Genomic DNA, 13,877 nt, shown 5'->3' with positions numbered 1-13,877 from the left:
AGGCAGTGGTGAGGGGCAGGAAGGCTCTGTCAGGAAATGTGGACCTACAACACGGGTTTAGAGCACTAATGTACTAATCTCGCTTAAGATAGGGTTCAGGAGAATGAGTACCTGCTGAATCCAAGAGTGTGGCCCAGAATTCTTTTGTTTTGTAGGTTGGGTCATCGTCAGGACTTGACAGCTTGTAAAGGGACACACAGTGTGGGTTCTTCTGGTTACTATACTTACTTATAAAGAAGTCACAATGCTAGAGAAAGGAAAAACAATTATTTTTTCCCTCAGGGAAAACTAAAAAAAGGTAATCTGTTGTTATATCTGCGTTGATGCTATAGCAGGAGTATGGTAACAGTCTGACCATTTATGTGAATAGATATACAATGCTAAAGTTAAGGCTAAGGTTTTTATAGGCCATTTCACTTTTCACGTTACTAAAAAGGAGTATTATATGAGCAGAGGTTTTTTATATGACAGGAAACCCTTTTCAAACAGGGACTTAATACCCGGCTGATGCAGCAAGAGTGCGAATAACCACGGTCAGTCAGCCTCGTCACCTCTCCAGGATTTACATAACTGACCACATACAGGTGATGTTCTAAAGGAGAGTCTTTGGTGCCTTCAAAATATACCAGCTTTCTGACTTCATCAACCTGGATCTGTCAAAATAACAACATAAAAATCAGTGCTAGTATAACCTTGGCAAGACCAGTCAATTTTACTCAGAATCATTTGAGTCACACTCCGACTTGTGCCTCTCTTTAAAAATTTGTCACCGATGTTAATAAGCTTGAGTCGGTTTTGTTCATGTCTTAAGAGATCCTGTTCAGGAAGTTAAAAGGACGCCTGAGCTGCATGCTGCTGCTAATTTCCTATATGGTAAAATGTGTGCTTTTCTTAAAATACAAAAATTATTTCATTGAAACGACTAACCTTTACAGAGAAAAAATATCTATATCACAGCTCAGGTCAACCATTCATGCACATCTAGAAGAATCTAATTTTAGCCTCCTGTCTATTTCTCAGTGCAGCAGTATCTTAGGCAGTTTTTTTTTTTTTTTTGGTCTTTTGTACAAATTTGCAAAAATGTTTTATCTATTGGGTTGGGGAATAACTCTACTCAATCACTCCATCAGTTTCCATACTGGCATAGTTTATAAATAAGTATGAAGGATCTTTTAAGTCTTCATTCAGAACACAAAAAAACTGCCAGTACACTCACAGCTGAATTCACTTAATATTCCTCCCAAATTACAGTGAGAGTCTAAATAAATGGCTTTTATTGTTCCTTTTCAAAATCTTCCAGCAGCCTACTCAAATAATGTTTAATAAAATCCAAACTTTTATACAGAAAACAAAGGTGTATTTCTAAAAGCAAATACTTTTAGATGCCACATTTTCTTCAAGAAGCTTCTTAATCATTGCAAACATATTTTAGCATGCATGGATATAGAAATAAACACAGTTGACATTAAGTAAGGCCTATATGACATAGAAAGGATACAAAGGATAAGAGATGGCAGAACAAACTTTCATGAAGCTTCAGAGGTATGTGTTAATCTGTGTAAAAGGTCAGGACTGGTTCTGCTCTTGACTTAGCAGTTAGAAGTCAGGCCTTTCAAAACTAAATAAATAGTTAATTCCTTATTCCTTTTTTCTTTGTTTCATGTAACAACTTTACATCAGAATCACCTGAGGGGTTTGTAAAACAGATGGCTGAATCCCACCTCCAGACAACTTTCTCAATTCAAGAGGTTTAGGGTGGGCCTAGTAGTTCTAAAGTTTCCAGGTGATATTGATACTTTGTGGTCTAGAGACCACACTTTGAGAACCCTAAGTGGCTAACAGAAGCCTCAAAGATTTACTCAGTTACTGGCATTAAAAATCTTTGGGTGAACAGGTCACCTACAAAAGTAGAAAATGGAAAGATAACTTCAAAAAAAAAAAAACGCAAGAATAGAGGGAAAACAGAAGAGTAAGAAAGAGAGACAAATATATCACATAAATAGGCATGATAGAAAAGAGCTGATGCCCATTACAGCAAGTAATAGAAAGACATTTAGGTTGCCCAAATAAGGTTCAGCTTTGTATAATTTTGGGGTTTCCTGCAGTATTATCCAACCATTACACAGCATGAAGTTTATATTAGTGTAAATTTTTATTATCAGAACTTAAGAATTCCACTAACATCTGACAGTAACATTTAAGGGTCCCTAAACAGAAAAAAATATATTGAGTATATAACCAGAAGGCCAACTGACACTGCCAGTGGAAATGAGACTTTAAAGGTTGCCTATTATATTCTAAAGTTATCACACTAACAAAAACAAACCTGGGATCTGTATCTTCATTCTTTCTCCTTAATCACCTAAGGAACTGAGTGACTTCTATAGTAGCCAGTATACATAATTCTTCAATAAAGTTCTCAATCAATTTGAGGAAATCATAGGCCTTCACTAAATCCTGGTAGCACACCTCAACTTAACTTTATGTATCACACATACAAAGGATGGAGCTCTTAGAGATCTCATGAAACTGACCACCTAACTGAAAGCTGAAACAAGCACAAGGTACTAGAAAAAAAATTAGAGTTCATTGAATTGCTATAGCAAGCCATATGCCAACAGTGAAACAGAGGATGGACTTCTTCCCTTCCTTATCAATCTATGCTCTGTATAAATGTCCATTATAATTTGTAAGTGGTATATGAAACTTTAAATTTGTGAGATAAGATAAACAGGTGAATGAAAGAGCATCACTACCTCAGGAACTGTAAATGCACTAATGCAGAAATGACACAAGTAGTCTATAAGAGATTCAGAAATAATTTTCAAACTATATCCTCACTCACTTTTGTGAGACTTGGAAAGTATGCACCAGCCCTTTCCTTACTAAGATGCAACACTGCATCTGAAAATGGTGACCTTTAGCAGCCAGAACACATCTAATATCAGCATTATTAAATGGGTGAGATTTAGAATTTAAACTAAGATTCTCCCTTTCCAACAACTTGGGTTTTTTGAGGCCCTAGCAGTATTTTTGGAGAAGGCAATGGCACCCCACTCCAGTACTCTTGCCTGGAAAATCCCACGGACAGAGGAGCCTGGTGGGGTGCCGTCCATGGGGTCGCCAAGAGTCGGACACGACTGAGTGACTTCACTTTCACTTTTCACTTTCATGCATTGGAGAAGGAAATGGCAACCCACTCGTGTTCTTGCCTGGAGAATCCCAGGGACCGGGGAGCCTGGCAGGCTGCCGTCTATGGGGTCGCACAGAGTCGGACACGACTGAAGCGACTTAGCAGCAGCAGCAGTATTTTCAAAATACTGGGGTCATATGAAGTTGCACTACTGATTTTCAGTACTGCATACACACAGCTGATGTTGACTAAACATATCAGTAGAATAAAAGAACATACATTAGATCCATGCCGGCCAAGAACTTCCCATTCACCACTGGTAATTGCTATTTCCTCTTTGATAGGACACTTGAAATCACCTAAAGATAAATATAATTATAATTCAGTACTTTACATCAGACTATAAGCAAATGAAACAATGAAAAATAGTATTCTAAACTCTTTTTTTCAAAAAGGGAACACTGAAAAATTCAAAGTTCTATCTAGAATAATGAAAATCTTTTGGAACTAAAGAGAGGTAGTAGCTGCGCAACACTGAATGTACTAAATGCCACCATTCATTCTAAACGTTCCCTTTAAAATGGTTAATGTCATGTGAATTTCACCTCAACATAAAGTCTACAGTTAAAAAAAATTCCAAGTATGAGTCTTCTTAATAGTAACGGAATGATCCATGTAACTAAAGTTAAATCAGCAAAATACACTCTTACTGTAAAGACAGAAAAGCACTTGCATTCCTAGACCTTTGGTTAGACAGACAAAAACAATCTAATGTGTCTACGAGGCATTTCTTCTAGAAATGCAACAAACTACTTAAGCCAGAGAAGGACAATTTTAATACAACTGTTTATTATTTGCAAAAAACAAATTGAATATTACCATAGTAAATAACAACATTTTCCATTTATCTTTGTAAGATTCTGTCTTGGTAGATGAGGCTCTCTCAGTGGCCTAAGGAGAAGGTTAAAATAAAAAAAGAAAGAAACCCCTGCTCTCTGCCTAATTGCTGCCAGCTCTGGCTCTCAACGTGATAGCTGAGAAGAGGCTGAGATGATATAGAATCTTAAGTAGAGTCCTACTCAAGTTAAAAAAAGACTCATTTTCTTTTTCTTAGATACAAAAATTCAACTTAGTACTTTAAATTTTATCACCAGAAAAAAAGTATTATTTAATATATAACAAATACTAATTGTTACACATTATAGCCACTTATGGAAGAAAAAAGAGGAGGGAAGAGGAAAATAAAATGGACATCAAGGAAAAGGATAAATATCTGGAGCAAGAAAGTCTAAGTAAAAAGGAGGGAAATGGAAAGAGGTAGACAAGCTGAAGGGCCCAGAAGCAGACACTGAGAGGAACAGGGGCTAAGTGTTCTGAAAAGAATGTCAGCTGAGGTGACAGTGCTTCTCATTCTTCAATACGAGTATAAAATTTTAAGTTATCTTTTAACCCCTGTCCCAAGAATGTTGTTTTAGTGAATTACTATTCATAGCTCTTTGACCAGTCTTCATCACTAAACTTTCTGGAATCTCTAAGTAGATTTAATTTCTGAACAACAGAGGAACAAGTAAGAGCAATTTCACACCAAGGGTCAAATTAAACTAAGCCTCTTAGGGAAGAAATCTCCATCTTGGATATACAAGATCTAGTCTGATTTTTTTTTTTTTTTAATTCATGCTAAGAGAAGGAGCAAGTCATAGGTACTATTTACTCTGCTGTCCTAAATTGTAGGTCAGTGTTTCCCAAATAAGAATGATGTTAAAACTCATGTTGAAAAAAACAAATAATCCAATTAAAAAGTCCACAAAGGATTCAAATAGACATATCTCTAAAGAGATACAAACTGGCTAAATAATATGATGTTACTAAACACTAGGAAAATGCGAATCAAAAGCACAACGATATACCATTGCATATCCATTAGCGTGGCTCTTACCAAAACCCCGCCAAAAACAAAAACCAAAACAAAACAAACAAAAAAAGAACTACACCCAGAAAACAACAAGTGTTAGCAAGGATGTAGAGAAACTGGAACTTCTGTGCACTTTCTAATGGGAATGTATTAAGGTGTAGCTGCTATTGAAAGTGTATTGTGGTGGTTCCTCAAAAAACTTTAAAGAATTAAAATACTAAGCAATTTCACTTCTGGATATATACCCAAAAGAATTGAAAGCAGGGTTTCAAACTGGTATTTGTCCACCCATGCTCATTACAGCATTATATAAAATGGTCTAAAGAAGTAACCTTACTGTTAATAGACAGATGAACGGGTAAACAAAATGTGTTTACGCGTACAATGGAATATTATTCAACCTTAAAAAGGTAGGACATCTGACACATTCTACAATCCGGACAAACCTTGAAGACACTATACTAAATGAAATAAGCCTGTCATTAAAGGACACATACTGTGTGATTCCATGTATACAAGGTAGCTAGAGCAGTCAAATTCATAAAGATAGAAAGTGGCTGCCAGGAGAAGGAAGGAGGAAGGAATGAGAAGCTATTAATTATTTACCACTAAATTGGATATTATTTATTGGACAGAATCAGTTCTGGAAGATGAAAAAAAATCCTGGAGATGGATGGTGGTAACGGTTGCAGAACAGCAGGGAATATACTTAATGTCAAGAAACCACACACTTAAAACGGTAAATTTTGTTATGCATATTTTACCACAATTTTTAAAAAATGGCTATGTTGAGTCTGTTAAGTTATAAATGGCAGTAAAGCATACAACATAACATCACTGAATGTCCAGTATTCTAGAACAAACTCTGTATTATTAAAGTAGAAAACCATATTCAGTCTTTTTAAAAACACAGAAGTATCCAATGCACTATTTCATTTTTTCTAGGCTTACACATTTTCCTTTCAGCTCCCGGCAACCACTTTCTATGTTTATGAATTTGACTGCTCTAGCTACCTCATATATACCCTCCCACCTTCTGCCTCTTTTTAAATAGAAAAGAACTTCTTACTTGGGGCAGGCAGCCCACCACTGGATCGTTTATATTTGCTCTCCTTTAAAATGGATGTGATTTTATATAAATGACGGAAACCTGTTTTGCATTCAGAGGCAAAAATAAATTCAATTTCATCTTCATGACTTTGGGGAAAAACATGAAAGATGTCATGGATCTGTAAAATAAATAGATTAATTTACTATATACATTAATGAGAATACTATGCAAACAATTTGACTAAGCCAGAGAGAAAGAAGAATTACTTGATAAACATTTTCTGAAATATAAGTAACTGTCAGATTATGGGGTATATGTACAATTACAGATTTTGCCTGGGCCTTTCATATTTATCTTACTTTAGTCAAAGACATCATCTACTGAGAAATAAATGTTTCCAAATGGAGAAAAATGAAAAATACAACCAAAAGCTGTTTCTTACTCACCATCTCTGCAATTCTTTGAAAAATGGCACAAAGTTTATTTAATGATATAAATCTTATTATAAGAATTATGAGAAAAAATGATTTTTCACTTTTCTTTTCCAGAGAGAAATATTCTAACAATTCAAGGGAAAACAGATGTTATGTGTTAGGTGAATCATATGAAGCCTATATGCAGCCAGAGGAGAGTGAACTGGCTTTATTTACTTGGTATCTTGTGTAAGTTTCTTCCATTAAACTGGAAAATGAAAGATTCAATCTGAAACTGGTATATTTTGGGATAGTTTACCAACTTAAAAGAGAAAGTTTTTTCTAGCCAGGACTCTTGTGGTCCTCTCAGAGGCACTGGTGAGGTTGTGTTTTCAACATCTGATGTGTCCAGAAACAAGGGCAATTCAGCATCCAGGGAGATGTCATTGGAATGGCATTGACCTTTCATCTACAAACCATTCCCCATTCTGGAACCAACATTCCCATTTGAAATGCTCAAACTAAGCAAATAACATTCAAAATTGCTGTGAACTTAAGAAATTTCTTTTGATAGTTTGCTATCAAGCTTCATTTACTTTAGCATTCTGAGAAAATATTTAAACCAAGTATTACAAGAAAACATGTATACATTTATCCAGATGTCTGTTGTTTCTTCATAGATAATCAGTGGTGTCACAGAGTCAGGCACTGACTCGATGAATCTCTGTCTTTCCATGGCATCATCTTCTACTGGGATAAATAATTCAGGTGAGATCAACACTATCTGTAGGCGAGTTTGGGAGCGATCTAGTAGGATGGCCCATGCACTATTTAAATAAACAAAAGAAAAGAACAAAATAAAGCTTACTTTCGGAAAATGAATATTCCACTAATCTTTCCCCTAGCACCCATCAGTTATTTCTGTAATCACAGTGACAGTATTGCTTTAGTATATGTTAAATTATCACTTACAAACAGCTAATGAAAAGTATTAGTTCATTCTACACTTCTTATTTTTTAAAGTTTATCTTTAATTGAAGGATAATTAAAATACAGTATTGGTTTCTGCCTTAGATCAACATGGATCAACCATAGGTACACACATTCCACTTATTTTTTTAAAGTTAAGCTTGAGTAGAGGTTTTAAAAGTAGTTTTCTTTACATTTCCAAAATCACAGATGGCCTCTGAAATTATTTTCTCCCTTTAATGTCAACAAATGCCAGCCCCATGAAAACTCCTGTTGTCCACATCAGACACAGGAAATACATGTAATCATCTTCACATAAGGCTGTACAAATATTTCTGCTTAAATTATACAATTAAAAAACACATATACTTACATATGAGCCTGAAAGTCCTACTTTAACCACAAATAACACTGTGAAACTGTCACTGGGTAAGTAAGAGACAGAAATAAAATGCAATGCACCTATGCTTATAGGATTACAAGTCCACTGAGTTCAGGAAAAATTCTTTGTGCAGAACTACCTTGCAAATTTACATGTGAAAACAGCTCCAAAGGAAAGGAAGAGCCTAATAGCACAGACAGTTCTGGGTCCTAAATTATTTGTAAAGAAGTGACAATTTAACATACGCACTATTTTCCCTCTGGAGTCCATCCAGCTCTGGCAATATATTCAACTCCTTCAAACAGAATCTCAAAAGGCTGAATTAGTTCCTTATCTATGACATCTATTATCTATTGAAAAAGAAAAAAGGGATCTAGTTACAGAAGACTGATACTGGTCTACTTAAAGCACCATCTTTAACAGCATGACACTTGTTCAGTCTTAGGTACACAGGGTATAGCAAAACCAGCAGTAAGTCATGGGTTACCTTTACTGGTGTTCTTTATGTCTAAAAAAGTTCTAACTAAAAGAATTAGCACAGTCTAAAAGTTTTTTTCCATGAGTTTATACTAATAGAACTCTTGATAGTAACTGGTAAAATCAGATTTTAATCACTTTATAGACTTTAGTATCTAAGAAAAATAGTAGTCTCTAGTTCTTTGCGTTTTAGTTTAAAATACTATATGTACAATAGTGAAATGGTCTTGAGTAAGCAAACCATTTTCCCTCAATAGTCTGGCTAACACACTTTAAAATATAAATTTTTAAAAATGAACAAAGGGATCTGAATAGATTGCTCTCCAAAGAAGATATACAAACGGCCAATAAGCACGTGAAAAGATGCTCAACATCATTAGTTATTAGAAAAATGTATATCAAAACCACAATAAGATGCAACTTCAAATCCCCTAGGATGGCTACAAGACAAATAATAACAAGAGTTGATGAAGATGTGGAGAAGTTGCAAACCTCATACACTGCTGGTGGAAATATAAAGTAGTGAAGCCACTGTGGAAACCGTTTGGAAGTTCCTCAAAAGGTTAAAATACAGAATTATAATAAGACCCAACAATTCCACTCCGAGGTATCTAACCAAGAGAAATGAAAATGAATGACCGTACAAAAACTTCTACACCCACATTACTGGGAGCATTACGTTTAGTAACCAAAATTTGGAAGAACCCAAATGTCTAAAACTGATGAGTGGGTAAATAAAATGTGGTATATATCCACACAATAGAGTATTTTTAGGTGATAAAAAGTAGTGAAGTGCTGTTACTTGGTGCCACAGGATTAGTGCTTGAAAATAAGATGTTAAGTGAAAGAACAGACTAGATACTGTATGATTCCATTTATATGAAATGTCCAGAACAGGTAGATCCATAGACAGAAAACAGATTAGTGGCCGCCTAGGGCTGGGGGGCATGGAGAGGTTTGGGGGTGATGACTAAGGGATGTGAATTTCCTTTAGGAATAAGGAAAATGTTCTAAAATTGACCATGGTGATAGCTGCACAAATCTTGAGAATATACTAAAAGCCATTTTAAACTTTAAATGAGTGAATTATATTGTAAGTGAATTATACTTCAATAAAGCTGTTTTTAAAAAGTCTGGCAGAAAAGATTGTTTTTTAAAAAAGACATGAGGGATATTTAATCTAAGACAGACAACTATTCAACACAGAGGGTAACTCATCAGTCAATAACCACTATTTAAGAAATACTGATCTGGAGACTTAACAAAGGCAAAGAGGAAAAACTACTGGAAAGGAATGGTAAATATGCATCTCCCCATATTCCTAACTTGGGAACCAGTAAGAAAGTTTTCAAAGTAGAAAATGAGGTCAACCTGAAATCATGATCTACAAGTGTCTCAGTAAGTTCCACAAGTCCAAAATATAAGAAAGCATATCTACAATCTCTGTTGACAGACAAAATGATACAAAAGTTAACTCAGCATTTTATACTTACCCTTCCTTCAGCATCAATCAGTATTTCTGACATCTTAAAAGTGACTTTTGGATTTGCTGTGCCTTTAGGAAGAGATATAAACAAACAGTAATAAAAAGCTATTCAAACTAATTTTAGCAGATGAAACCTTTTTAGTCAAATCAGGAATATTGCATTTAGTCAGGGCTTTATTATATTAAAAACTCAAAATTCTATCTCAAATTCATAATTTTCAATATGACTTTAAAAGAAGGAGCCAAGAAACATTAGGAATTAGTAGGTAATGAAGGGGAATCCTATATCATTTCACAATTGAAATGCTGTAAATAGCAATATGGGGAAAAAATTGCTAATTTATTAAGAATATAATCCCTTAAAAGTCTTTATTTTGTAGCAAAGATACTTCTTTATCCTTTCCTTGAAATAATCAGTTTTGTGCACTTCCCTACCTTTGAAATAATTTAAAAGGATCAGCCTATAATTAAAAAAAATTTACTTCAGAGACACTTAACAATCTATCCTTCAGTCTGTAAAGGATCAATGTTAACCAAACTTTTGAATGAATGCAGAAGAATCTTGTTTGAAAAGTAGGAATGAGTGTATATAAACATCAATGGAATGCAGTACCTGTTTTAGGATAACGGAATGAATCTGCTCTCCTTGTTTCCAACATAGGGGATGTAACATGAATAATTTCCACCTCAGATTCATCATTTTCTTCATATAGAATTCTAAGAATTTTACTGCCACTGGGAGCTTAAAAGAAAATTAAATATTGAAAATCTGGGAGCATTATGCCAGAAAATCATCACAATTGACCATTCCCTCTAGTATTTTATTTCCCATAGTAAAAAATAGTTTATGTATAAAATATATTGCCTTTCATGTATGAAAATACTACTAATCTTTGCAGTAGCAAGGTGAGTTACTGCTAAGCCACTTTTATTGGTTAAAGGTTACTACTCTTGGAGATAAAAACTGAAGATACACACACACACACACACACACGAAGAAACAAATTTGTGAAGTATTTCAGTTCACACACACACACACACACACACGAAGAAACAGATTTGTGAAGTATTTCAGTTCCTGTATACCTTAAAATGTATTCCTTTCAGGAATTATTACACTTACAATATTTTCTGTAACAAAATAAAACCCCACTTTAAGAGTCCAGGTTTTTTTTAATGGTTTCTCTAATTCATGTCATAATCTTGTTCTAACAACATAGTTATGGCAAAACATTTTACATCTTAAAATGTCCAAATCTAAGATATGGCTTAAATATAAATACTTTTCATGGTCCCTTAGAGATGTGTTCAGAATGCTACGTGCAATCCATTAGTGGGTCATGAAATCTTTTAGCTGGTCATAATCAGCATTTTAAAAATAAGACAAGCAAAAAAAATATATGAGTGCATTACATGTAAGATTAGGTACTGCTTCACGAAATTTGTTTTCAGTTTTATATAGAATATATGTACAATGTATTAGGCTAGAATGTAAAGCAAATTTCTAACCAGATCACAGTCAAAAAGTTTGAAAGCTTCTGCTTTAGAGAGCTGTTTCTCAGCTAGTGAAATACTTGTGAATTTACAAAGAAAAAAGGAATTTTTGCCTTTTTTTCCTGATCCATTCATATACTAATTTGGTCATCTGTTCATGCAGACTCTCTAGGCAATCCTGTATTTTTATAGCAACTCCCACTAAAGGGTGGTATTTTTAGTTGCCACCAATCAGCTTCTAGATGAAAAACTGGCGGGACTTCCACGTGCTCCAATGGTTGAGACTCTGTGCTGTCAAGGCAGGGGGCACAGGTTCGATCCCTGATAGAGGAACTAAGATCCCATAAGCCGCATGGTGCAGCCATGCCAAGATTAAAAATGAAAAAAGAAAGAAAAACTGGCAAGAAGAGTTGAAGGACCTGGGGCACTGAACCATAATACAACTAATTGTTTTTTTATGAGAATTCATTATGGTGGTATACAGCATGAATATTCGCAGTAACTACTAGTAAGATCCAATCTTCATCACTTAAGAATCTACTATTCAGAATTAAGAATCTGTGCAGTTAACTAACTGGTAGTTGAATCTCATAATACTTTAACTGACTTATAGTATATTATTTTGAACCCTCTTACTTGTTTCAGCTTCTGGACACCACCAATAACCAGAGTATCTATCAAATTCTTCTTGAAGAACAAAGGTAGCAACTCCGGCTGATCTGGGATCCTCTTCCATGTTGGCTAGCTCTAAACAAACATAAAGGCAAAATTTTCACAGAAGTTCTCATCTTTTCACAGGTACAAAGCACAATGATCCATTTATTTTGAAAGGCAGCTATAGTATCATGGTGAACCGTGAAGCCAAATAGACTGAATTCAAATCTGGACTCCATCATCCACCAAGTGACTGATCCTGGGCAAATCACCTGATCACATTCCGTTGCAGTGTCCCATTTGTAAATGGGAATAAGAACCTACTTTATATGGTCGTTATGAGGACTAAATGAGCTATTTTTCAGAAAGTACTTGCAACAAAGCCTGAACCATCGTAGTATGTGCTCCATAAATGTCAGGTTTTATTTTCCCATTTAGCTAGGACCATGGGGAAGAGAATACACGAGAAGGGTCATGGTGCCTTGTAACTCTCCTAAGCCTACCAAGACACAGAATATTTCCATTCTCATGTCCCTTCCCAGTCAATGTCCATTCCTACCTCAGAAGCACCACTGATCTGATGTCTATCACCAAAGGTTATTTTTACATATTCCAGACTTTCATGTAAGTGAAATCATATAGTACATACTTTATGTTTGTTGCTGAGTGGTAATCCATTGTATATCACAATTTTTTTATCCACTCATCTGTTAATGGACATCTGAACAGCTTCTAGTTGCTATTATGAATAAAGATGTTAAAATCATTCTTTTATTTTTCTGACACTAGTCACATTTATTGGGGTGTTCACAGAATTCAAGTTATCTCTCCATCTCAAAAACTTCACATTCCACAGTGAGTTTGTGTACAAGTAAATATATTCTTATAGTTTCTATGAAACTTGACCTTACAACAAAACAGAAGTCTGATACATCAGTTTCAGCTAAGAATTTTATTTTTCAATTCTGAAACTCACACATTTGGTCAGAAAAAATTTATCTGAAGCAAACTAAGTATTTGTTTAAAAATGTCATTTATTAATTGATAAATGTCATTTATCAATTTATAAAAATGTAAGATTTTAGTTTAATCTTATTTGATGTTTATAGTTTACTCTGCAGAAAAGGTTTTTGTGTTTTTCCCTGAGATTTCTGATTTTCATTCAAGTTTTCTGATCAGTCAGGATACTGACAGAAGTTTGAATTATCCCCATGGAAATTCTGATATACAATGATAGGTTAAGTACTTATAGGTCTTCTGACATTTATTATATTCATAGGTTTCATCCAATCCTAACAGTTAGCTAAGCTATGTGCATTTAGCCAACAGACCAAAATCTGTAAGAGCTCAGCAGAAATCATTCTTGTATAAAAATCTCTGTGAACATGTGTTTTCATTTCTTTGAATAAAAACCTAGGACTAGAATGGCTGGGTAGTGTGATAATTTTATGTTTAAATTTATAAGAAACTGCCACATAGTTTTCCAAAGTATCTGTATTATTTTATACACTTACTAGCAATGTATGACAATTCTTCTCCAATTCTAATGGGTGTATAGTGATATTTCAGTGATTTTAATTTTACAGGTAAGTTTCAATGTATTATTTTTTTCTTATCTGTATTTTCTATATATTGTCTGAAAAGCATGTGTAATATGAACCAGTTGCTCCTTACCAAAATATTTTGAGAAGGAAATGGCAAAAGAGTTGGACACCACTAGTGACTAAACAACAAATATTGGTTTCTATACACACACGTAAAAGAAAGAAACTGGCACTCTTAACATAAATAAACTACTATATATAAAATATTAGATAAGCCAAAAGGACTTACTGTAAATCACAGGGAACTCTACTCAATATTCTGTAATAATCTAAATGGGAAAATCATTTGGAAAAGAATAGGT

The 13,877-nt window shown here is 34.5% G+C and overlaps 1 protein-coding gene across 2 annotated transcripts in view; it reads right to left on the bottom strand.

Moving 5' to 3' along the window:
* DPP8 (dipeptidyl peptidase 8) overlaps positions 1-13,877 on the bottom strand; it is a 57,380-nt gene that overhangs the window by 18,754 nt on the left and 24,749 nt on the right. For both annotated transcript variants that reach the window (XR_005718584.1, XM_040225844.1), the window contains 9 exons: positions 11,954-12,064; positions 10,437-10,565; positions 9,831-9,892; positions 8,110-8,210; positions 7,159-7,336; positions 6,115-6,274; positions 3,413-3,492; positions 501-653; positions 112-247 (listed from right to left, as the gene is read on the bottom strand). Coding sequence is in view for 1 of the 2 variants with exons in the window: in XM_040225844.1 (XP_040081778.1) it covers positions 112-247; positions 501-653; positions 3,413-3,492; positions 6,115-6,274; positions 7,159-7,336; positions 8,110-8,210; positions 9,831-9,892; positions 10,437-10,565; positions 11,954-12,064 (1,110 nt within the window). In the remaining variant the exon portion in view is untranslated. The remainder of the gene's footprint in view (positions 1-111; positions 248-500; positions 654-3,412; positions 3,493-6,114; positions 6,275-7,158; positions 7,337-8,109; positions 8,211-9,830; positions 9,893-10,436; positions 10,566-11,953; positions 12,065-13,877) is intronic.

Source organism: Oryx dammah, unplaced genomic scaffold (genome assembly GCF_014754425.2).
Source record: "Oryx dammah isolate SB20612 unplaced genomic scaffold, SCBI_Odam_1.1 HiC_scaffold_26, whole genome shotgun sequence".
NCBI lineage: Eukaryota > Metazoa > Chordata > Mammalia > Artiodactyla > Bovidae > Oryx > Oryx dammah.
Note: the sequence above shows the minus strand (reverse complement) of the source record. Positions and strands in the feature narration are given on the sequence as shown.